The sequence below is a fragment of the Harpegnathos saltator genome, unplaced genomic scaffold (assembly GCF_003227715.2).
Source record: "Harpegnathos saltator strain DR-91 unplaced genomic scaffold, Hsal_v8.6 scaffold174, whole genome shotgun sequence".
Lineage (NCBI taxonomy): Eukaryota > Metazoa > Arthropoda > Insecta > Hymenoptera > Formicidae > Harpegnathos > Harpegnathos saltator.
The window spans coordinates 1,580,448-1,605,000 of NW_020229955.1; the positions used below are offsets into that span (position 1 = coordinate 1,580,448).

Below are 24,553 nucleotides of genomic sequence, written 5' to 3' on the forward strand. Positions count from 1 at the left end.
AGAAAGAGGGACGGTTGGGCGGTTGGGAGGAGGGAGGGGGGGGAGGTGGCGGTGGCGGCGGCGGCGAGGGCGAGGTGGGCTCGGCACCGAGCGGCGATGCAGAGCTTCGATTTCAAATTTCCTATTTCCCGACGAGTTCGCCTGTGTTGAAAACGTAGCGTGCAACGTAACAACGCACACGCCAGACAGAGAAAGAGAGAAAGAGCCGAGAGGGGCTGGGGGCTGGGGGCTGGGGGCTGGGGGCAGAAGAGGCAGAAGAGAGTGGGCGGTAGGCTGGGCGGGCGGGAGAGAGAAAATTGCATACACTCTCTCGGCACAAAACCGGGAGGGAAGAAAATGACGGTGGAACGCGCGACGACGATGGCAGGGGGTGGCGGTGGTGGCGGAGGCGGCAGCGGTAGCGGTAGCGACGGCGCCACGCTGAAACACACCACCGGCAACCCCGCTTTCGCCGAGTATTTTTTCGATGATTTTCGAACGCGCGAGCGCGCCAACTCATTCGCGTGTGCGCGCGCGCGCGCGTGTGTGTGTATGTGTGTATGCAAGCATGTACGTTTTATACGTATATATTTATATATATACACGCACACATACACACGCGCGCGCGCGCGCGTACGTACGTTGCATTTCTCCGTACACGTGAACGGCCCTATCGCTCCCTTTCGGCTGGGTCGTCGATGGTTGGCGTTGTTGCGCCGGGGATGCCAACGGAGGAAGCGCGGTAACGGCGGTAGCGCGGGGGAGGGCGGTGGTGGATGGTAGTCGGCGGCGGAAAGGCGTTAGGGTGCCCCTGGGTGGAAAGAGGAGGTCGTGCAACGGTGTCGGTAGTTGCATGAACCGGCGAGTAGATAGAGATAGATAGAGAGAGAGAGAGAGAGAGAGAGAGAGGGAGAGAGAGGGAGAGATCGAAGGGAGAGAGCGGTGGCGTGCGAACGGCCGTGAGATACTGCCGAGGGAACCGGGGGCGGCGGTGGGCCTGCATGCACTTTTTTTTCCGCACCCCGCGTATTGATCCCGGAGTCATTCAAAATGGCGGCCGGGGCCGAGTCAGCCAATGACTGCCTGAATCGATGACTGCAGCGAGCCACCCCCGGACCGGCCAATGGGAGGCCAATGGGAGGCCGTCGCACGCCGTTCTCTGCGGGAACTACCACTCCGATATACGAGACACAGGCCTCCCACGTTGTGTACCCTGGCACACATACACACATACACACACACACACACACACACGCACATGGACGTACGTACGTATGCACACGTGTGCACGCGAGCGTTCGCCGCGCACGTGTGTGTGTATGTGTGTGTGTGTGCGTAGCTGTTCGGTCCGCCGGGTAGAGCTCGTCGATGACCCGGGCGACGTCAATGATTTCCACGGAAAATTTTCCCCCCCAAAAATGGCAAAACTCGCTCCTCCGACCGGGTATCCCGGACCGGAGCGCGCGCTGTCGCTTTGATTAACGGTCTTCCTATATGCAGCCGCTCTTTCCCTCCCCCCGTCCCCTGCCTCCCTCCCTCTCTCTCTCTCTCTCTTTCTCTTTCTCCCTCGCCCGGCTCCAGCGAATACGCGAGACTGAAAGTACTGACTGCGCGTGGCAAAAATATTCGCGATCATCGACCGGCTGCCATCTTTCATGACTAGCTCCACCGTCATTGCCCGGGCAACGCGAGCGACGGTCTCTCTTCAAAATACATGAGCCCCCTCGTTCACTATATTTAAACATCCAGCGACGCTGAGTCGTTGAGAGATCGATCGTTTCTTTTCGTCGCGGCGACGAGCAGAGAGAAAGAGAGAGAGAGAGAGAGAGAGAGAGAGAGAGAGAGAGAGAGAGGAAGCGAGCGAGACCACGCGATGAATCTCTTTTATTTTATTCATTTGCACGCTTTTATTCATCCCCCGTTTATTTTCAACGCGCTCGACGGACATCGCGGCCGCCGACTTTCCGTCGGCCGTTTCCGCGGACTTTCCGTCGAGAAATAGAAGAGGCACGCGCACACACGGTGTGACAGAAAACGACGACTCGTCGACTTAGCGAGAACGGGCGGTAATCAGCGCGTTTAAAAATTAAATCCGACTTGATCTTACGTCCTCCGGCGGTTCTCTGCGGATGAAATGTTCACGGCTCCGATATTCCTGGAGCGAGGACGCTCTCTCTCTCTCTCTCTCTCTCTGACGCGCAGAAGAGCGCGCGCTATTATTTCGCATTCGCTCGTAAGAATGGTGCCATCGCCGCCGCCGCCGCCGCCGCCACCGCCGTAATCATCGTCGTTGTCGTCGCGGTATTTTTCCGATAACGCTGCGAGGCGCGTCAGTTTTTTCCGGAGCGATCACGACGCCGTCCGAAGTCACGACGCTATCATCGTCACCTTGATCCTGGATCCGCGCGCACTTATCTTATCTCGCGGCACGCACAAAGTCTCAGAAAACACGAAAGCGACAGATACGCCCATACGCGAGCTGCACAGCGCGGATCAGCCGTTTTGTCGTCGTCGTCGTCGTCGTCGTCGTCGTCATGTCGTCCCGACGCGAGCCTAGGGCCCCGGGGCCGGGGTGGATCTCTCGCTCGGGGTCGGAGGTTAAAATTTCAGGTCCGCACCGAGAGATCGATCGATCGTCCGATCGCGGAATTCGTTGCCGCACTTTGCGCATAGCGCGGGGCAAAGAGAATGTCGAAACTGCGCGAGGCACGAGGCACACGATTGCATCACGAGAAGTCGCAGTGTGCGGCGAGTTGCGTTACGTCTGTGTGTGCATATGTACTTAGATTGGCTCCTATTGACACAGCCGCAGACGACAGTGGTGGTACAGTCGGGAAAAATGCATGCGACGCGTTCCGCGGGCTCGTCGCCGCTCGCGGCTCGCGCGAGCGTCCGTGCCGTGCCGTGCCGTGCCGTGAGTTCAACAATACGCACGCACGCACGCACGCACGCACGCACGCACGCACGCACGCGCGTCTTTGATCTCGCGAGACATTGCGCATTTGACATCCCGAATTGTCAGTGCAATCGGTATCGATTATCCGCCGTCCGAATCATCGGTCAGGATCAAACAACCGCACGACGCGACGGCGTGCATCCGCCGCGCGAATCTGCAATTCATTCTGTTTTTTCACACGCGCGAGCTTTCAGCCTTTTCGCGAGCGAACGAGCGAGCGAGGCGCGCACGTAAATTATCTCCCCTACCCGGCGTGCGGTCCGAAATAATTTGATTCATTACGCACGTTTGCCGCGTTTGGTTATATTTAATGCTGCGATATAGAGCCGCATATGTACGTGCGTGTGTGCCTGCGTGCGTGCGTGCGTGCGTGCGTACGTGCGTGCGTGCGTGCGAGCGCGCGTACGTTCCGGCGAGCGTTCTCATATTTAATGTAAACCAAATTTAGAAGCGGAACAAAGTACAACGGTCAGCGGCGGGATTCTGCACGTTCGCTTGATTACTGTTAATCAGCCCCTCTTCCAAATGGACTCGAAAAATTCATGAGGTATCTCCTGCTCGCGGCCGTGGTGACTTTCCGCGCGACCATTGTCGCGCGGTGCCTCGCAAATTGAAAGAACATCGCGCTCTCGCGCTCTCGCCGCTGATTTTTCATTTTCGTAACGGGCCGCTCGACTCGACGATCTTTTCTCTACGTCCGGATTGCTCCGTTGAAAAAGAGGGATCGTACTTGCCGTGAAATTTCGGCAGACGGCCGCGGACCTGTCACGCGTCGAGTCGCGACGTCGCACGCGACTCGAATTCCTCGCGAGGGCGAGGACGAGGAGCGCGTATTGTCCGCTCGTTTCGCGACAACCGCGATGACAACGACGGCAACGACGGCAACGACGCCGACGTCGACGACGGGGAGAAAGAGCACGGCCGGTGCACTTTCTGACGCAGCTGTACTAAGTGCACGATGGAATGGGTTTTTCTAGCGCGGGCAGTTTTTCTATTAAGCTTCATTTGTTTCTTTCATTGCGTAATGCGCCGGACGCGTCGCTCATTTCATCCTACTGCCCGGCCGGCTACTCCTACCGTTAGAATTCTTAATCCGGGCCGTCAGTTTCGATGGCTCGCGTGCTGCACGTTCCTACGATTCGCCGATTCGCCGAATCGCGGGCTCGTCGCGACGATCTTAATCTCGTTTCCCGGCGGAATAAAGTAGTGAGTCTGTCGTTAGCGCGACGCGCGCGCTCGCGGTCGTCGCGACAAATGTGATAACGCGCGTGAGAAAGAGAGAGAGAGAGAGAGAGAGAGAGAGAGAGAGAGAGAGAGCTTGGTAGGCGAGAGACCTATCGAGACCTACGTAACGCACACGCATTTCGGTGAGTTCAATCCGCCGACGTTTCGCCGACGGGCGGGATCGCGAAAACCTGCGCGCTTCCCACTCCCCCTGATTATCGCCTTTCAATCGCGCGCCGGAAGTCCCCCCCTTTCCTCTCTCGCGCCTGCGACCCTCGGCGAAATCACACCGCTCGCCAGAGGCGTCCCGAAGGAGCAATCTTTCTTGCTGATCTTTCCGTAATTTCGTAACGAGCCGGAAGTATCGGCCAAGTCCGGCATATCTCGCGGACGTCTTTCGAGCTGCTGGTGGCTCTTGCACTTTTTTTCACGCGAATATCTCGCGCGAGTGCGCGCGTGTGTATCTCTGTCTCCCCCTCCCCCCCCTCCCGTCCTCCCCCTTTCTCTCTTCTTCTCATCGTCGCCGCCGCTGTTGCTCCATCAGAGCGTGATCGATATACCGTCGAGGTTAGCACGGACAAAAACCTACGAACGACTCACCCTTTTCTCCACTCGTTCGTTCAGTCGTTCCTTATTTCACCGCCAGGCGTCACCTCGCCACGGGGTGGTTCTCGCGATCGGGGGTTGAAGCGCGAGGCACGAGCGGCGAAACGAATCTCCTGCGGCAGGAAGTCCGCTTCCCCTTCGCCTACGCGGCCTTCGCGGACGGAATGGAAAAAAAGAGACATTCATTCCGCGGGACACGCTCTCTCTCTCTCTCTCTCTCTCTCTCTCTCGCTCTGTGCTCCTCTTCTTCTCCGATACGGAATCATGAGACGCGCCGTCAGCGTCCGTCGTCAGTTCCTTCATTCGTCCCGGACCGATCAGACGCGTTTCGCGAAGACTCGGCCGGCCGAGATCGTCGCGCCGTGCGTGCGACTCGCCGCGGCAGAAAAATCGCCGGCGCGGCGACGCCGCGCGAGCCGAGAAGCCACGCTGCCGCGTTCGTATTCCAAGCCGCACCTCGCGTGTGTGACGCGCGGCGCAAAACACACGCGGGGTAAGAAATATCCTCCGCCGGCGTTTCCACCACCTGACGACCACCTCCGTCGAGCGCGTTTTCGCGCACTCCCCCGCGCGCTCCACCGGCGGCGGGCGATCCAAAGTAGGCAGGATCGCTCGCACGCATACACGCAGGCACCGCAAGACAAATGTCTTCCTACGCAAAGGCGTGCGGCCCTATCGGGGTAGTCGATCGGCTCGATTCACAGAGCGCCGCGCCGCGCCGCGCCGCGCCGCGCCGCGCCGCGCCGCGCCGCGCCGGCACAACTGGCCGTCGGAGTTGCAAGTGCACGTGCGGCAAAACTCGTACGCAGCAAGTACCCGTCCGTCCGTCCGTCCGTCCGTTCGTCCGTCCATCCGTCTGTCCGTACGTCCGTTGGTCGGTGCTTCAAGTCCAGCTGCCGATCGGGATCAGGGGGAATCGGGATCGGGATTGAGATCTAAAACACCGCGTACGTACGTACGTATGTACGTACGTACGTGCAGCACGCACCCGTGCACGCACACGCGCGCACAGGCGCGCGGGTGTACTCGTACCTGACAATCCACCCACCCTATACGCGAGCGAGCGCGGAGGCTCGATTCTCACCTGTTTTTATCCTCGCGTACGCCGCGCCGCGCCGCGCCGCGCCGGCCCGAACCGGCCGCTTCATTTGTAATTTAAAGTGAGCCTCGATTGCCCAATGCGTTCTACGTACTTATTTTCGGAGCTCTCTCTCTCTCTCTCTCTCTCTCGCTCTCGCTCTCGCTCTCGCTCTCACTCTCTCATTCACACACTCTCTTTCTCTCGCTCTACATAGGAACACACGTTCCGCGGCGAACGTGCGAGACCCTCTCCACCCGCGCACTGCCTCGCTCAGTTTCTCCCCGTCTCTCTCTCTCTCTCTCTCTCTCTTCCTCTCTCGCGCTCTGTCTGTCTCTCGCGGCTCTCTCCGAGCCGAAATTCTTACCTCGGCGGCAGCCTGCCGCGAGCGGAAGTTCGATCGCGATCGCGCCCGGCCACTTTTCGTGCGGAGACCCTCGTGTCGGAAGTGCGTTACCTTCGTCTTGCTCATGCCGGCCGCGGCTGATCGCCGGGGAATATTTCCGTCTATCGAGGCGAACTCGCACGCGCGCGCGCGCGCGCGCGAAATTGCGGCGAGTCTCGTCGCGTCTCCCGCGGATATATCTAGATCTGCCGACAGACTTGACCTCTTTGCAGAGAGATATTGATGCGCGCCTATTGTGATTGTCAGGTGTGTGTCGGCTGATAGGATCAGCTTTATCGCCGCGAGTCTCACTTGTTAGGAATACGAGGAGGAGACTTCTCTCGTCGCCGCACGGCCGACTCCGCTTACCCGCTCAGGCCTGAAGACGCGACTCTCGGCTGATTAATCGACGGAGCGTACTTCGAAATATTAGCCAAGATCAGATCAGGTACCTCGTGGGACTTTTGTCTCTTCTCGCGAGGGAACCTCTCGCGAGATTCTCGGTCTTTGTGAAACCTTGCGTGCACGCGGGGGTGGAGTTCATAGATGATTTTGGAAATGTTCAGTCGAGGTTAGAAGACGATCTTGGCAGATGCCCGAGAGGAAACTTTCGAGATAATTATATCTCGTCAAAGTGTTATTAGCGCGATTAGACGGGGACGTGTTTTCAAGAGGAAACTTCTGTGTACAATCCTTTCGGACATCTCGCGTGAGGCGTATCGAGGAAGCTACCGAAGGACTACGCGTGAGGAGCAGTTTCACCGTTTCCCGACATTGCGTAAAAATTTCTAAACTCGATTATCCGCTCCATGTGTGACGCGTGTTAAACATTAAAACGAAAATTTCCGCGAGGTTACCTCGTCGACCTTATCGGGACAACGCGAGGTCGGCCATATATAGCAGAAATTCTCAACGGACACGTATTCGTCGCAAACTGCGCATACGCTCGTCGTAGGATATCTCTTTAAGGAGCGGTAGACATTTTTCGACGGTCGGGCGCGCCGCAACAAAGAAGGTTACAGCGCGCGTGGCGTCGCACGTGCGACGAAGGTCACTCGATTTTTTCCACCATCGCCGCCCGGACGACCCATTGGCTAACTTTTTTCGCGCGGCGATCCACCCTCGTCGCACGCGCGCTGGCAGAGAGACTCGGATAGGGTGGACACGACGGGGCTGATTGGGGGTACGCGAGACGACCGGACGCGCCGCGCCGCGACGCTACGCTCTTTTCTTCGCTGCCTTTCTTCGTCGTCGCCGTCGCCGTCGTTCCGTCGTTCGACCGGAAGACCGAGAGAGACAGAGGGCGAAAGGGTGGACGCGCGCGTCTCTCGGACGGGACTCTCCCTCGCGCGTGAATCGCCGCGGACACGGCGAGGGGCAGGGTGAAGGAAAAAAAAGGGGGTCGCGCCTCCCCACCCCCGCCGGACTCATACTTCCACGTGTACACCACGTGGAAAAAAGGACGAGGCCAGCGGTAAAAAAGCGGCGCGTGGGGGTTGCCGAGCTGGTGGGGGTTGCGAGTCGAGGCGGTCGAGACAGGGAGGGAAAGAAGGGAGAGAAAAGGACGCGGGAAAGGGTGCACACAGGGTAGTAGTAGCCGTAGCCGCGATGCTCGGCGAGGGTAGCTCAGGCGGCGGGAGAGGGACAGACGAAGGAGCGAGCAGGGAGGGGAAAGACGTTCGCCAGAGAAGGGAGAAATAGGAGCCTAATGCGGTGGTGGGGTAGGTACGTTAGATGAGAGAGCTCGGCAAGGCGGCAGGGGTGGACGAGGGCGAGGAGGAGGAGGAGGAGGAGGAGGAGAAGGAGGAAGAGGAGAAGGATGAAGAGGAAGTGGAGGAGGAGGAGGAGGAGGAGAAAGAGGGAGAAGATGGGAAGGAAGGAAGGAAGGGGTGGCTCGGTTGTCTACTTCGAAGCGAGGAGGGTGCGTAAGACGAGAGCGGGATGACCATCGACCACCCTTCGCCGTGAAATGAGCATCGGAGCGCGTCGTCCAGCGGGAAAGTCGACGTCCTGCGTGTCGCGGGGTCGATGATCCATGTTTAAATCGCGATTTGACTTTCAAAACGCGATGGCGACGGCGGCCGATGACGGATGACGTTCGGCCCGGCACGCTGTGTGTACACCAGATCCACTCTCGTCGCTACTTTCGCCGATAAGTTCCGCGCGCGCGAGTCTCGCTGCTGGCCCGATCGGTCGCGACGGGGCGACGGGGTCGCGGACGTGGCAGTCGCGCCAGCCATGTCCAAGGATTCGCCCTCTGCTGCCGTGTCGCTCGCTCTCTCTCTCTCTCTCTCTCTCTCTCTCTCTCTCTCTCTCTCTCTCTCTCGTAATGCGTGTAATAAACTCGAGCTGAGCGCGATCCGTGAAAAGGGCTAAAAAAGAAAGCCTGCCCCACTCACTCCCCCACGGTTAGTCACGCGTGCGTTGCCATACGGGACACGAGGGAGGAGGCCATTTTTATACGACGGTCCCCCTTCTTTTTATTCGTACCTCAGACTGCTACACCCCCTTGCACACGCAGCGAGTGAGGAGCCCTACGATTTTTCGGTCAGTCGAATAAGCCGATTCGTGGCGCTCGCATGTCCAACCGGAAGACTGTGCGTGTGTGTGGGTGTGTGTGTGACACGCGCGTCTCTAGTCGCGTCGCGAGACGAACGAAAAAGAGCCAGAGAGAAAGAGAATCGCGTGTCGCTTTGTGCCACGAGAGAAGAGAGGTCCAAGAGAGTGAGAGCGGAGGAGGAGGAGGAGAAGTCCGAGTGTGAGTTGACGCGTCGGAGATGATCCGTGACTTATACGGACGAGGGAAGTTTTCAAGGACGAGCTCTCTCTCTCTCTCTCTCTCTCTCTCTCTCTCTCTCTCTCTCTCTCTCTCTCTCTCTCTCTCTCTCTCTCTCTCTCTCTTACCCGGCAAAAAGAGTCCGCGGTGCGAGCCGTTCGTACCGCGCGCGGTACTTACGTGCGCCGGAACGTAACCGCGAAGTATAAGATAGCGATCGCGATAGACAGGGACAGATAATCGGTTCTTACGGCGAGGGTCCTCTTTCTCCTTCTCTCTTTGTCTCTCTCTCTCTCTCTCTCTCTCTCTCTCTCTCTCTCTCTCTCTCTCTCTCTCTCTCTCTCTCTCTCTCTCTCTCTCTCTCTCTCTCCCTCCCTCCTTCCCTCCCTCCCTCTTTCTTTCTCTCACTCGTTCACTCGCTCGCTCTCTTTCTCCTTTCCTTCCCCCGCGAGGAGGGTTTTCTTGGCCGGGTGAAACGGAGACGGAGCACGACCCCACTCTCTTTCTCACCCCTTACGACGCTTACCCCCGTACGAGGCGTCGGCGGCGGAGAATCCCCCACCCACCCACCTGGCTGCGGGGTGAAGGGAGAGGAGGGTTTGAGGAAAAGGGGGAGATAGAGCGCGCGCCTCGGCGCTCTGCTTGGTGGGGGCAAAGGAAAAGAGGGGTAGCTTGAAAACTCCTGTCCTACGACGGCTTCAGTTTTTCGTCCTGCCGGAGGTAGATTTTCGTCGTGGGAGGACGCGGCAGGGGTCACGAGTCGGTCCACGGTAACCTGGGCCTACGCCCAGGCCCGTCGGACCCGCGGTACGACGTAGCCGCGGTAAGAAAGGGCCGAAGGCGAAGGCGCTCCGAGGTGGCCAGAAATTTCGCGGCCGCGCACCACCTAAGACAACGCCCCTACCCGAACACGCGTTCTTTAAGGCACGAGGGGGTGGCTTTTAGTCAGACGCACGCGGTCTGAGAAGCGCGCCACCACCGGCCCCCGACGGAGAAGGACTTAGCGTTTCTCGCGAGCCGCAGACCCGAGTCAGTTTCGGTTCCTCCTCCGTCAAGGACTCGAACGCGGAAGAGGAGAGAGCTTTTTCCCCCGTTGTCGTCGTATACGTCGTCGTAGTCGTCGTAGTCATCGTCGCCGTCGTCATCGTCGTCGTCATCGTCGCCGTCGTCATCGTCGTCGTCGTCGTCGTCGTCGTCATCATCGTCGCCGCCGTCGTCGTCGTCGTCGTCGTCGTCGTCGTCGTCGTCGTCGTCGTCGTCGTCGTCGCCGTCGTAGTCGTCATCGTCGTCTTCGCCGTCGTCGTTGTCGTTATCGTCGTCGTCCTTTGAAGAGGAACAACAGTGTCTTGGCCGATACCGTGCACGAAGGTCGCGATACACATAGGGAGAGAGCGAGAGAGAAAGAGATAGTTAGAGAGCAAAGTGCGACGATCGTTTTGCGCGTACCGACCACCGCCGAATTCATCGTCATCTCTGCCTCCGGCCACTCGTCGTTCGTCACTTGGATCTCTCCAGTAAGGGATCCACCGGACTCTGCTTCTCCGCGGAATGTCACACCGGCGCGTACCGTATCTCTTGTGCCAGCCGAGTGTAAACGTGCGACTTTGCGACTCGCCGAGAGGAAACGCGTAGAACAGTCGTTTTCTCGCGGCGACCGCGATCGCCGATTCGCGCGCGTATTCGCCACGACGATCTCTCCGCTGCTGTTCCTTCTTCTTCTTCTTCTTCTTCTTCTTTCGCGCGATTTTACCGTGTTTTCCCCACTTTCGACCAGACCACCACACTGACCCACCCCCTCCAGGCCCCTGCTTCCGAATCCTGACATGCCCGGTACGTCAACGTCGCCGTCTCTCACGACAGTGTTTCGTCGCGATCGCACACGCTTCGATCTCGCCGCGATCTCTTCGGGGGTGTGCGACACGATGTGCTTCGGTGAGAGCGCGAAGACGACGCGGAGAGACGCGACGGACTCGAGTACTCGACCACGTCGGCGACGTGAATGAAATCTGAAGACGCGATGAGACGATCCGCCGATCGCCGAGAAAGAGTGCAGAGAAGAGGGAGAGAGAGAGAGAGAAATATCGCGTTGATCGCGAAATCGGCGAAGCACGGTGATCGCGCGGCGAACGCTGTCGCCGTCCGACGACGAATCGGCCGTGGGATCACGTAATTGCCGCGCGTCCGACGACAAACGCACCGAGCGGAACGCGAGCGTCCGAGGCAAACGAGTCGGCGGCGATTGTGCGAGTATCTGTGCGCGACCGATTCCGGATTATTAGCCGAGGTGGACAGCCGACACTCGGCCTGTCACGTCGCCCGTGGAGGAGCCCGGCGCAACAAATTATTTGCTACGCGCGATTCATTGACATCTCGCGACGTGACGCGATCTCGACGCGCGGCTGTCAGTGCAGTCGGCGCGGCTGCGAAAATTCGGCAGCCTGTTCGGCTCGTGATTTCGTGAGACCGCTCAGGCCGCGAAGATGCGTCTCCTCGCGTCTCTTCCGGAGAGAGGGAGAGTGAGAGAGAGAGAGAGAGAGAGAGAGAGAGAGAGAGAAAGAAACGAGAGAATCATCGCGAGGAACGATCGCGCGTGCAATCCCGTGTCGTGTGAGCGAGAGTGTCACAGTGAGACGCCGCGATCGGTCACTCGCAATTGGTGGTCACGTCGACGCGAAGTCGCAGTCCGCGTCACGCGCACCCGCCAGGGTATTCTCAGTGCTTCGGATATTCATTTTTCAGGCCGCCTCGTGTGCTCCGATTCGTCGTCTGCCCCGTCTGCTGCGACGCTCCGCTCGCTCGACCTGTGTCGCGAATAAATCTTTCACCCGTCAATGTGTCGCTCCTTCTCTCCCCTGTCTCTCTCTCTCTCTCTCTCTCTCTCTCTCGGAGTCGAGCCTCGGCCTCTCCGTCTCTTCGTTCCGATCGCGCGTTTTTCCGCGCGTGATACGCGCTCTTTCGTCCGACACGCCGCGCTTTATCGTCGCCGGGTGACGAACACCGCGCGCGACGGCAAAGGACGTTCCCTCGCGGGCCGGCCGATTGTCCCCTTTGAAGCACGCGAGACTGAGCGAAAAATCGAGCGGCCGAGAGAGAGAGAGAGAGAGAGAGAGAGAGAGTCCGCGGAGTGGCGCAGGAGAGGGCGTGAATTTGTGTTACGTTAAATTACCATCGCGAGAGATCTGGATGTGTCAAATGGACGAAATTCTGCGTGCCGCGTAAAATTAGTGCGTGCTCCTGACAGTGTCTGCCGTATGAAATTGTTGTTTGTGTCGTGGCCGGAAGTGTAATGCTTCATTACAGAACGCCACTTGGAAGAAGAGAGCGGCGCGCGCGCTCGCGCTCCGCGCGATTACCGGCGCACGAATCCCCCCCGCTGTCGCTCCGATATCGCGAAATTTTATTAGGATTCTCCTATAATCCGATTCGCCGCGCGTTACTCGGCACTTGATATTTTCGCGCTGCGGCAGCGCGGCTGCTTTTAGGCAGTGTCATCTTGCAAAAATCAATGTTTTAAATGACGTTGTCCTCAGGTACCGCGGAGATGTCCGCTTCGCGGATTTCACGCGACCCGCGACTCTCCTTCCCCGCGCCCCTCCGATAATCGTCGCGGATCGTGGTGAGCCGGTCGTGCGAGGGCTCTGAGAACGCTGTGAAACGGTTGCCTGATGAGACATCGAAAGACGGATAAATAGATAGATAGATAGATAGATAGATGGATAAGATCGATTGAGAGACGCGAGTAGTCGCGGCTACTGCAAAGTGCTGGTCGCGTGTGACAGCGAATAACGCAAAAATGTATCTTTTTTTCTGGATTGCAGCTTCGAGCGGGAGACGCGTTGCAGCGAGAGATTCCCGCGCAGGAGAGGAAGACTGGACAAAGCGGAAGAAGCAGAATAAGACGAGCAAAGCAGAAGCGGAGGAGCAGAAGAGCGAGAAAAGACCGAGAGCCGAACGAGTAAAAGCGGGGTTGCGAGGAAGAAAGTGATTAGCGAGTTGATTGTGCGAATCCGAAAATAGCGAGGGAGCTGACAGAGGACGGAAAGATCGGGAGTAGCTATACGGAAGCACAGAAAAAGAGAGCGAGCGAGAGAGAGAGAGAGAGAGAGAGAGAGAGAGAGAGAAAGAGGCAGTGGGAGATAGAGATAGCGATAAAGCAGGCGATAGACAGAAAGAGAGAGAGAGAGAGAGAGAGAGCGAGAGCGAGAGCGAGAGCGAGAGTGAGAGAGAGAGAGAGAGTGTGAGAAAACGAAGCAAGAATCGGAGAGAAGCTCGACAGAGAACCCCGCGCTGCATACATATATATTTCAGTGTGTTCAAAAAACGAGTGTACCTAAGTGCAATATTTAATTAAACCTAAACGATAATAAGAAGCAACCACAATTACCATCGACGATATCGGTAACGACGAGCGGTGATCGATAATCGAATAGAATTCCTTTTAAAGAGTTAAAACGCTAGAGTCGCATTTCGAGGAGGAGTCATCGACGGACGCGACAGCCGCTACGGAGTAGAGAGGGTCGGCGTGTAAAGCAGAGGCGGAAGCCGAGGAGAAGAAGAAGAAAAAAGAAAGAAGGAGCAGAGAAACGGGGAGTGACGGAAATCCCGGAGAGGAGCACTCTCGTCCCGCTTAAAAGAATTCACACGGACTCACCGACAGGCGAGAGACACGCGCGCGACAGCGAGCACACTTTTTCGAAGGCTGGGCGCGCGTACTCTCTCGCGCACGCACGCACGCGCACACACACACACACGCGCGCACATACACACACACACACACACACAACATCGCACGCACATCCAACATAACGGGGCTAAAATACTCAGGGCAAAACGGGACGAGCGGTAATCATCCGCGAGTGTGATTTCTCACCCCGAAGAGGTAGAAGAAGCAGAAGAAGAAGTGAGGAAGCAGAAGAAGGAGGAGGAGACAGAAGAAGAAGAAGAGGAGAAAGAGGAAGAAGAAGAAGAAGAAGAAGAGCGGAAGCCTCACCCGACCGATATCTGATTCGCGTCCGCGTGGACTATCCTTCTCGTTCACACCGTCCGGGCTGGGCAATCCTGAATTTTAACCTGAACTTAAGTGTATGCTAGAGTTTAAGTTAGATAGACGAAGGAAATAGAGGCCGTTCTCCCATTCGTTGGAGGACGTTCGCTCGCGCGCGCGCAGCAACTCACGCAAAGTAACACGCGTAAAGCGTTTCACACACAACACACATACATACACGTACACACACATACATACGCGACACACAGAGGAGGGGGAGAAGAAGAAGAAGAAGAAGAAGAAGAAGAAGAAGAAGAAGAAGAAGAGAAGAAGCAGCAGCAGTAGCAGCAGCAGAAGAGGAGAGAAGAAAGAAGAGAGGAAGCAGGAGGAGGGCAAGAGAGAAAGAGACCAACGACCGGACCGCGAAAACGCGAACGGATCGCGCACGCATGCGGCAGCAGGACCTGCGTGCGTAGCCACACCACACCACGAATAAAGGACACTTGGTCGGTGCGATCGTAGGTGCGCTCGCGAGAGGCACCGCGAGTCGAACGCGACGGAGACAGCCACGACGTAGAGAAGAGAAGAGAAGAGAAGAGAAGAGAAGAGAAGAGAAGCGAGCAAGAGACGAGGAGGAGAGGGAGGGATCTGGCAGAGGACCCGGAAGAGGGAGTGGAGGAATCATACAAGAGGAACTTTCATGAGACAGGCGGTAGGTAGCAGTGCCGGGAAGTCGCAGCAGGTGGCGAGTAACTGACGTTGCCCGCCGCCCACGTCGAAGCTCGGCAGCGCCGGAGGATCGTTATCGTTACGACGATCCCGAGAGCTGAAAAGCAGCGACCGAGCGAGACGAAAGATAGGAAGTAACGGCGGCGAGCGCAGAGGTGTGCCGGCCGTCGAGCTGCTTACCGGAAGGGGTGCGAAAAAGCGGGCAAGCTGCGCCGGAAGGGGGTAGCCCGGGCTTCTCGCGAAGGCCTCAAAATTTCGGACGCGACGGCGGCCCTGGACCTGCGTGCACAGACGCAAGCCCAACCGGACTTCGGCCTAGAACACCAGCAGCCGCAGCATCACCATCCGCAGCAGCAACAGCAGCAGCCGCCGCAGCAGCAGCAGCAGCAGCAGCAGCAGCAGCAGCAGCAGCAGCAGCAGCAACAGCAGCAGCAGCATCAGCCACAACAGCAGCATCCGCAGCAGCCGCAGCAGCAGCAGCAGCAGCATCCGCAGCAGCCGCAGAGCCAAAATCCAGACTCGCGTACCCACCATCACCATCACCTGCAGCAGCAGCAACAGCATCATCATCAGCATCACCCGGGCAATCATCTTCACTCTGGCGATTCGGGGGGTGGGATAGGAGGTGGAGGTGGAGGAGGAGGCGGAGGCGGCGGCGGCGCCGGCGGCGGCGGCGTCGGCGGAAGTGGCGGCGGCGGCGGTGGCGGCGGCGGCGGAGGAGGAAGCGGCGGTGGAAACGCCGGTGGTGTTGCTGTTGTTGCTGGCGCGGGGCCACCAGGACCCGAGCCGGATCGCACCACGAGAATTCACGACGACGACGAAGAGGACATTACCGAGAGGGAGGACGAGGAGGAGGACGAGGATCCGTGCAGCTCGCCAGAGCCCGACCTTGAAAACGAGTCCGAACCAATGGAGATCCAGGCGTCGGCTGTCACCGCGGCAGCCGCGAATCTCCACGCGCTCCGTCAGCACGTATTCAAGATGTCGGACTACTGGCAGCAGCCCCAGCGCGGTCCACCCCAACATTCACCCGGGATACAGCACAGTCCTATCTCCAATTCGACGCAACAGCAGCAGCACCAGCAGCAGGTACAGCAGATGCACAGTCCGCTGGGCCAGCAGCAGCAGCAGCAGCAGCAACAGCAGCAACAGCAGGCCGCGGTGTCGCAGGTGCAGCAGAACGCGAACGCGAGTCTCGGCCAAACCGCGAGTCCCCAGCAGCAATTGCAGCAGCAGCAGCAGCAACAGCAGCAGCAGCAGCAGCAGCAGCAACAACAGCAACACGCTGCCATGTCGATGAACCAGGCGAGCCAAGGTGCGCAGCATCAGTCTTCCCCGGCACCGACCACGCCGTCGCCGCAGGCTGACCATCAGGGCGCCATCGCGTCCAGCATGGCGCAGAGCCTGCACAGCCTCGCGCAAGCACAGCAGAGCATGTCGCAAGCGTCCAGCCCGTCGCTGGCGGTGCAAGCTGTCCAAGCGGCGCAGGCCCTCAATCAGAACCTAGGCCAGGCGCTCACCCAGGCGCTCACGCAGAACATGCAGCAGAACCTCGGCCAGACGCTGCAGCACAATCTGGCGCAGAGCCTGACGCCGAGCCTGTCGCCGCAGCAGCAGCAACAGCTGCTCAACCAGCCGCAGAACCTCAGCCAAGCGAGCCAGAGCCTGCAGCAGAACATCCAGAGCCAGGCGCAAAACCTCTCGCAAACGTTGCAGCAGCAGGCGCAGAATCTCACGCAGAATCTCGGCCAGGCGCTTAACCAGCAGGCGCTGCAGCAGCAGGCGCAGAACCTCACGCAGAATCTGCAGCAGCAGGCGCAGAACCTCACGCAGAACCTGCAGCAGCAGGCGCTCAACATGGCCGGTAGCATCGCGCAGAACGGCGGCCTCGCCGGCATGAACATGTCGGCCGGTCAGCAGCCGAATTCGCAGAACTCGATGTTGAGCCCGGGCGCGACCAGCCAGGACTCCCACGACGCCACGCTCACGGAAAAGCTCGTCAACGAGTTGCAGGTGAGAGGACAGGAGGAGCAGCTCGGCAGCGCGGTCTCGCGCGCGCAGAGTCGGCCGAGACTAGCGAGAAGACACTCTCTCTTTCTCTCTCTCTCTCTCTCTCTCGCCGCCTCTGCCGCGCGCGTAATATTTTCGCGGCTGTTCTTTTTTTTCTGTTATTTTTCTATCTCTCTCTTTGTTTGTCCGTTGTTTGTTTCCTTTTTTTCGTTTCCTTCCCATTGTCTTCCGCGAGAGAGCCCGGGCCGACGAGTCTCTCTCTCTCTCTCTCTCTCTCTCTCTCTCTCTCTCTCTCTCTCTCTCTCTCTCTCTCTCTCGGTGTCTTTCTCCGTCCGTACGCGCGCGCGGGCGCGCGCGATCGTAGCCGCCAGCCGCTGCGAGCAGAGCGGCGATAAATAACTAGGGCGAGGCGACCGCGATAAAAATACATAACGCACCGATAAATAGGGTCATTCACTCTCGGGCCGAGACAGACGCCGGACAATACTTTCGAGAGAGAGAGAGAGCGGTTTCTCCTGCTCTCGCGGGGGAAAAATATTTATTCAACGGTGCTCTCTCTCTCTCTCTCTCTCTCGTTCGACGCGTCTCGCGTCCGTCACTCCGTCGTTCCGTCGTCCGGCCCTAGAAGCTGCGTCGCGCGAGAGCTGTATCAAGGTCCCTCCTCCTACGTGCGTGGTCGCGCTCTCTCTCGCGCTGCAAATTCGCGCCGGTTCGGAGGCCTCGCGTGCGCGCGCGAAAGTTGGCCGTTTTCGCCCGCGGAAAAATCGCAGACGCCGATGCGGCGGAATGCGCGCTCGCGCTCGCGCCTCACCGACGCGCCCGCGCGAGCGAGCGCGCGCGCGCGCGTATTCTCTCTCTCGGCCGAGCGACGTAGCAGATGTTGCCTCCCGACCGCTCTTAAGGCATGCTTAAGTAACATTACTTGCAGACAACGTTTAATCGGGAAACCGTTCGGCGATTCGTCGTCGAAACGAGCTTGACCGTACGCGCGGGCCCTACGGAGCTTTTACGGTAATTCAGCGTCACCTCGGCGCGTCGCCGAGTCACATGTCATCGACAATTTCGTCGGTTTGATACCGCGACTGTACCCAGATACACTGACCACGGTTCGTACATGCGCGCGTGCACGCACACACCGACACCGCGGCCGCACACGTGCGCGCCGAGCAGGGTACGTTGACTTACCACATCGTAGTAACTTACACGCTTGTACACGTGGAAGAGGGAGAGAGAGTGAGTGAGTGAGTGAGTGAGTGAGTGAGTGAGTGAGTGAGTGAGTGAGTGAGTGTGTGAGTGAGCGAGTGAGCGAGTGAGTGAGCGAGTGAGCGAGAATGGGCGAGAGAGAGAGAGAGAGAGAAAGAGAGAGGGAGAGAGGGAGAGAGATAGAGAGAGAGAGAGAGAGAGAGAGAGAGAGAGAGAGAGAGAGCACGCACACGTCAAAGTAGCAGTGCAGTCCGCAAATGCGAACGCGGCCCACGCACACCAATGCGAGGAGATGCAGATACGTCGTCTCCCGGGGTTCTTGACCCGCGCAACACAGATAATACCATACGCATACGTCATACGGTACGCCGGGAAGATGTTACCAAGAAAATATCGCGCCGTGTTTCTGCGACGGCATGGGCCGCGGAGAGTCTCGATACGATGGGAGTAGTGTGAGAGAGGGAGCAGAGCGAGTGGGAGAGAGCGAGAGCGAGAGAGAGCGAGAGAAAGAGAGAAAGAGAGAGAGATTGTGTGTGTGTGTGTGTGTGTGTGTGTGCGCGTGAGAGAAAGAGAGAAGAAAAATCGTATCTCCCCGACAGATAGCGGAACTTCGAGATCGCGTTAGCAAGTTCGAGAGCATCGACAATTTCTAATTAGCGAAACTGCAAATATCGCTCGCGAGAAAACCCGGTGAGCAGCCTCTCGCAGCTTCGATCCGCCGCGGCAATTCGCCCGATAACTGCGCGTCAGATTGAAAATTCTGTCGTTTACTATCATCGCCGCGGTAGGAATCTCGTCTCGCGTTGTCGAACGATTAACGCGAGCGAGTACCGATATATTAATTAGAGATTAGAGCGATTCCCATACACGACCACTCTCTGTGTGTCGAGAGAGAGAGAGAGAGAGAGAGAGAGAGAGAGAGAGAGAGAGAGAGAGAGAGAGAGAGAGAGAGAGAGAGAGAGAGAGAGAGAGAGAGAGAGAGAGAGAGAGAGAGAGAGAGAGAGAGAGAGAGAGAGAGAGAGAGAGAGAGAGAGAGAGAGAGGAGAGAGAGAGAGAGAGAGAGAGAGAGAGAGAGAGAGAGAGAGAGAGAGAGAGAGAGAGAGAGAGAGAGAGAGAGAGAGCTACACCCATTCCGTTCGCTCGCTCGCTCGCTCGCTCTTCTCGCGTTCGTCGCCCGCCAACAACAACAATAGGAGAACGCTCTTTCTTCTTTCTTTCTGTCGTTCCTTATTTATTCGTTCTGTTTTACTTTTTTTTTTCTTCTTTTCTTTTTCGTTTCCGTTTTTCGTTTCCGAAGTAGTAGTAGCTTCCCCCCCGACGGGAGGAGGCTTTGTAGTAGAGACGGTTAGTAGCGCCTAGAGGACGACTAGGAGGATCGGGAGGACTAACATGAGCTATCCTATCTTGCCTGATAGTCTCGTGCCTCTGCGGCGGGGCTTGGAGGTGCAGTAGGTGCCGGCGGTGGTGGAGGAATGGGCAACATCAGCGAACGCACCCTCGAGGAATGCTGGTCCACCCTGCAGCGAGTGAGTTGAACACTCAGCCCGTTCAAAAAACGAAGCCCCTATTTATTATCGCTCTATCCTGCGCCCTAACGCGCCTCCTAACGTCCTTCAGTTTCTCGCTTTAAGTTTCTAGCTCGAGCCCACCGGCCTCTCTCTGCCGTTCTCACCTTTACACACGTCGTTACGTTTCGTTTTTTCTTTTTCTCTCATCCATTCGCATACCCGTCCTGCACGCCGTGCTCGCGGACGCCATTGGACAGAGTCCTTTTATTTGGCTATTCTCCTTTTCGCTGATTGATCGTTAACGCTGAACGCGTCGAGATTCACCTTCATCCGCGACGATCTCGCTTTCGCGCGATCTCGTTACGCGTCTCCTGCGCGTAACAGCGGCTCTACTCGCGGATCGATTCGCGTCCTGTACATGTCGCTGTACGTGTACAGGACGCTGCGTATCGTTTTTTGCATCTCCGACAGCTTTGCTCGTCTTGATTCGTCAGCCGACCTTGATCCGTCAGGTTCTTATCATTTTTCCCCCTGCCGCTCGCTCTCTTTTCTTTTCTTTTTTACCCGCTGTGGCATGCGTCTCCTCGTGTATGTGTATCGCCGTTCATTTCGAGCCTCTTGTCTCGGCTTGCTGAATGTGTCGCCTTGTTCGTTTCTGTGCATTGTGAAATAGTCACGCACTCGTACAACTGACCGCCAGCGGCGGTTCGAACGATCCTCGCTCTCCCGCGCGCGCTCGTACTAACGAGCAGCGCGGCTAGGGATTTAACGAATCAAGCGCGACGCGCTTGTCAGTCTCGCATGGTCGTGACGCTCGCTCAATGAGCGAGCGAGAGCGCACGCTCGCGTCATGACGCGAGGAAAAGTATCGACGAAGCGGCGATTTTTCTTTCGGCCGATCGAGCGCGCTGATCGCGCGCGCGCGCTCGTGTGTCCGATCGATTCGCGCGCGGAACGACGCTCGCGGGTCTCGTCCCGTCGCGATTTTGCGCTAGTGCGCAGAGTACGACGGCGACGACGACGACGACGACGACGCCGCGCGAAAGTGGACGAAAAGAAAGCGGCACTAACGAGCCCTGAATTACGTTAAACTGTCGCCCGGCTCGCGGAGCGAGCGCGGAGATGGTCTCTTCTCACGGCGCGCGCGGACGAAAGCGGCGAAGGAGAGAGAGAGAGAGAGAGAGAGAGAGAGAGAGGGAGAGAGAGAGAGAGAAAGAGAGAGAAAGAAAGACAGCGCGGTAAAAAGGCGAGAGAGGAACCCTCTGCTCGCCCACCCGCCGGGAAACTTTAAAATTCTCATCCCCGGAACGAAACAACAATTTGTTTCGTTAAGTAGCCGCAGCGCTCTTTTGTTTTTGCGGCTTCTTTTATTTTAGCGGCGATAGCGTCGGGCGGTCGGAGTGACGGCAGAAAAGGTAACGACGAGAGGTGGAGGAGGTGGCGCGAGAGAGAGAGAAAGAGAGAGAAAGATAGAAGAAGAAGAAGAAGACGAAGATGGAGAAAGGAAGAGAAAGAGTGAGAGACGACAAGGAGGAGGTGGAGGAGGAGGTGGCGCGAGGGGAGTCGGTTGGATACTCATCCTCCCGCCGTGTTCCACCTCGTCCACCTTTTCTTCCATCGCCACCTTAAAAGCCGTCCCGCGCCGCGCTCGCTCGCGCGCGAGACGAAACTTTCGGAAAATCGCAAAAACGCGGGGCGAAGTTTCCACGTTTCACCGAGATTTAATTAAAACATTCGCCTCCTTTGTGCCGTCCCCATGCGCCGTTCGCGGACCATCGCGGCTCGTCGAAGGCGCACCACCACGGTCGTCCTCGTCCCGTCCGAGTGACGAGAACCGATACGAGCGTCTTCGATCAGTCGATACTGAGGCTTAACTCGCGTTCCCCCTGTCCACCTCGCCAACTTCAGCGATAAACGCAGCTGCAGCTACCGATTTCCGATCTCGATCTTCTGGAAATATTGGCGACAAGAAGTTGGCGAGAAGAAAGAATCGCATATCGTCGAAATCGTGCCGGGACCCAACACCTTGCCGAGGGGATCTTACGAAGTCGAGCGTGCTTCTGTCGATTGAAATCGATTTCAAGCGCGGACTAAAACAAATATGTTGAAGGGTTGATCGAAAAGAATAAACGCGCGAGGGTGCCGTTCACAGCCGCTCGCTCTTCGAGTACGATGTCACCCTAACAGAAAAAGAAAAAAAAAAAGAGGAAAGATCGAAACACTCGAGGATTTACTGCGAGCTCGTGGGAAAGACGGAGGGTCCCGCGAAGAGGAGAGGAGAGGAGAGGAGAGGAGAGGAGAGGAGAGGAGAGGAGACGAGTGCGCCGCGATATTACATAAACATTCCGCAGAGGGAACGATTCTCACAGGACTCCGGGCCGGGGGTGCACCCGCGTTTTTTCTCTCCTCGCTCGCGCTCTACCCCGAAAATTAAAATCCAATTATTTCGACGCCTCTGCTCTCTCTGTCCCGGGTCGGCCGATTCAAATGAATTTTTTGCGCGGGCTTCACCCCAATTCGCGCTCTTTCAACGCGCGTGAAACCGGTTCGCTCGCATCGTTCGGCGCAACGACGCCGCAAAGTTGCATCCGCACGCGCGATCCGCCCTTCATCGATCCCGGGCCGCGATTTCGGATCGCGCTGACAGCTGCCGGCGGAGAAACCAGAAACGCGCGGTCGAGGACGAAGCGAGAGGGAAGGAGCGGAGCGGAGCGGAGAGGAGAGGACAGGAAAGCGGGCGAGAGAGCAGGGCGAAAGAAAAGCGCCGCGAGAGCGTCGCGAGAGCTCTTTTCCAACGGGCGCAAATTGTCACGCGACGCGACGTTGCAACAACAATCGTCGTCATTGTTTCGGGGCGCGCGAAGACACCCGCGTGTTCTCGACGAACAGACACGCGGTGACTCGCGTCGCGGTTGTGCAGCAGGCAGCTGGAATATCGCCCACGATAATCGCCACTCGCAACCAAATCGCAGCAAACTCGCACCCGAGCAGAATAGAGCCGCGCGGTCTCGAATTTTTCTTTTTTTTTTTTTCGATCATCGTCGTCATCGGAGACGACCTCGCGAGATGCGACGGGGAGGAGACGAATGACACGTCGAGATTACGCAACGACAATGCGCGAAGTTTTGATCGAGGAACACTGCTCAAACACACGACGCGGCATAATGCGCAGCGCGATCGAATAATCCTTCCGTTCGTGTTCTTCTCTCGCCCTCCCCCTCCACCCCTAACCTAACCTCCACCCCCCTCTCGCTCTCGCTCTTTCTCCCAGTCTTTCTCTCTTTCGTCGTGTTTCACACCTCCTATTACGATAGAGGAGAAAAACACTGCGCGCGGGTATTATCTATTTACCGGCGCGGCGCCGCGGCTCGTCTCGCTCCGGCATGCAAATCTCGAAGAGTCTTTCTCACGTTGCTTCCCTCGGAGGAGGCGAGCGCGCGAGTTTTTTCACCTCCTCGTGCCCGGAAGGTTCCCGCGTGTACTATTTAAATAACGGTTCTCTCGCTCACGAGAGAGAGAGAGAGAGAGAGAGAGAGAGAGAGAGAGAGAGAGCGCGTGTGTGTCATTGTTTCATCGTTCCTCCTCTTTCTCTTTCTCTCTGCCTGGGCGAGTAACCCTTCTGGTTACTAGAAGAAAAGGGGGTAGTAGGAAGGAAGGGAGATTGCAACGGAGGGGGGTTGTTCTGTTTCGAGTCGGAGGAAGAAAACCGAAAGGGCGAATGGTGAGGATGGGGAGGAGTGGGAAGGGGGAAGTTCCGTGCCGGATAGCCGTTACGGCAAAGACAGAATTACGATGTCTCAAGACGAGGGATGCACCTTCCCGCTGCCCCTCACCCCTTTCGCCCCGTACTCGCGCGCGGTCCCGAGCGGACCGTCACGGAGAGAGAGAGAGAGAGAGTTTCTTGGCTTTTCAGTAATTTTCTATGATTTTCGGATCGCATGATCGGCGCCAATAACACGCGCGCGCTCGCGTATCCCCGCGGCCTCTTCGGAAGCGGCCTAATCGAATGCGTTCGATCGTCCCGTGAAAGTCGGTGAATCTGCGAAGAGTGGCCGTCCGCGGTGGTAATGACGGAGAGGCGAATCGTTTCGGGAATTTAATTTCACCGGGGAAACGGGAGAGTGTCCCTCCTGAGAGCCAGGCGTCTCTGAAAATTGCTCGAGATAGATCGAAAAGCGGACAGCGAGAAAGCGAGAGAGAGAGAGAGAGAGAGAGAGAGGACAATAAGAACGAAACTAGAAACTGCAGTATCCCCCGGTGATTGGCGAAGAGAGATCGGCGAAACAACGTCCGGAAGAATGATTGCAATGATAAGGTCAATCAAGAGAGAGAATGAAAAGCCCTTTCTCTCTCTCTCTCTCTCTGTCTCTCTCTCTCTCTCTCTCTCTCTCTCTCTCTCTCTCTTCACATGGTATTCCGGCGGAAAACACGCTCTTCGATATCCTACAATCTTCCACTCGGCGGGTGCAATCGAATGGCGCGTGGGCACATTGCGCGCGCGACCGGACAGCGTCAAAGCGCGGCCACCGTGCGCGGCCGCAAATGACATGTCAAAACTGCGCGACCGATACAAAGAGTCGTTACGGGGCGAGGAAGATGGAAGACGACGACGACGACGACGACGATGACGACGACGCGTCGCGTCGCGTCGCGACGGCGCGCACACGCCGCGCACGGCAATGCCGACGATTCTTCTTCACTCTCGCGCTCCCTCTCGCGCCCGCTGCCTCGCTCTCGCTCACTTTTCTCCGCGTTCCTCTCGTCTTTCGTACCATGCCGCTTCGCCGTGACCTACCCCAAACAAACCACGAGAAAAAGAGGGAAGAGGAGCGCGCGGCGGCGGTGCGGCCGGGCGCGGGGGCGGCGAGAGAGCGACGCAGGGAGGAGGGCGCGCGGCAGAAAGAGAGAAAGAGGAAAGAGACGCCAGCGGGAGGAGAAGTGGCCGGCCGCGGAGGGTGGCGGGGGAGAAAGAGGGCGGCAAGGGGGAGGGCGAGGGGCGCGCAGAGAAGGACGGGAAGAGGCGACGATAGTGGAAGAGAGCGCATTCGCTCGCGCCCACACACGCCCGAGAAGTTGCAACACGCGCGGATGACAAGGAGGAGAGTCGCGCCGAGA

At 57.8% G+C, this 24,553-nt stretch overlaps 3 protein-coding genes and 1 long non-coding RNA gene across 6 annotated transcripts in view; 3 read left to right on the top strand and 1 right to left on the bottom strand.

Annotated features, from left to right (window-relative positions):
• LOC112588211 (uncharacterized) overlaps positions 1 to 2,890 on the bottom strand; it is a 63,658-nt gene extending 60,768 nt beyond the window's left edge. The window contains exon 1 of the long non-coding RNA XR_003112666.1: positions 2,087 to 2,890. This is a non-coding gene — a long non-coding RNA (uncharacterized LOC112588211). The remainder of the gene's footprint in view (positions 1 to 2,086) is intronic.
• Positions 1 to 14,217, top strand: part of LOC105185407 (cytochrome b-c1 complex subunit 6-like) — a 37,843-nt gene extending 23,626 nt beyond the window's left edge. For 2 of the 3 annotated variants that reach the window (XR_003112663.1, XM_025297258.1), the window contains one exon: positions 12,823 to 14,217. Coding sequence is in view for 1 of the 3 variants with exons in the window: in XM_025297258.1 (XP_025153043.1) it covers positions 12,823 to 12,901 (79 nt within the window). In the remaining 2 variants the exon portion in view is untranslated. Of the gene's footprint in view, positions 1 to 10,279; positions 10,373 to 12,822 lie in introns of those variants that run through there. The other variant, XR_003112664.1, reaches the window with a different exon arrangement.
• A 471-nt stretch (positions 14,218 to 14,688) lies between these two features.
• LOC112588215 (putative uncharacterized protein DDB_G0271974) lies at positions 14,689 to 15,735 on the top strand. Its single transcript, XM_025297321.1, has 2 exons — positions 14,689 to 14,733; positions 15,037 to 15,735. The coding sequence occupies exons 1-2, from the start codon at positions 14,689 to 14,691 to the stop codon at positions 15,337 to 15,339; spliced, it is 348 nt and encodes a 115-aa protein (XP_025153106.1). The 3' UTR covers positions 15,340 to 15,735.
• LOC112588210 (putative uncharacterized protein DDB_G0271606) lies at positions 15,435 to 19,480 on the top strand. Its single transcript, XM_025297256.1, has 2 exons — positions 15,435 to 16,730; positions 19,346 to 19,480. The coding sequence occupies exons 1-2, from the start codon at positions 15,627 to 15,629 to the stop codon at positions 19,463 to 19,465; spliced, it is 1,224 nt and encodes a 407-aa protein (XP_025153041.1). The 5' UTR covers positions 15,435 to 15,626; the 3' UTR covers positions 19,466 to 19,480.
• The last annotated feature ends 5,073 nt before the right edge of the window (positions 19,481 to 24,553 follow it).

What these genes read in the sequence shown, in the direction of transcription:
- LOC112588210 (XM_025297256.1), top strand. Translation starts at nt 15,627, where the DNA reads ATGGAGATCCAGGCGTCGGCTGTCACCGCGGCAGCCGCGAATCTCCAC. An exon ending in AGCTCGTCAACGAGTTGCAG is followed by an intron (nt 16,731 to 19,345) that starts GTGAGAGGACAG and finishes CTTGCCTGATAG; the next exon opens with TCTCGTGCCTCTGCGGCGGG.
- LOC112588215 (XM_025297321.1), top strand. Translation starts at nt 14,689, where the DNA reads ATGAGACAGGCGGTAGGTAGCAGTGCCGGGAAGTCGCAGCAGGTG. An exon ending in CCGGGAAGTCGCAGCAGGTG is followed by an intron (nt 14,734 to 15,036) that starts GCGAGTAACTGA and finishes ACTTCGGCCTAG; the next exon opens with AACACCAGCAGCCGCAGCAT.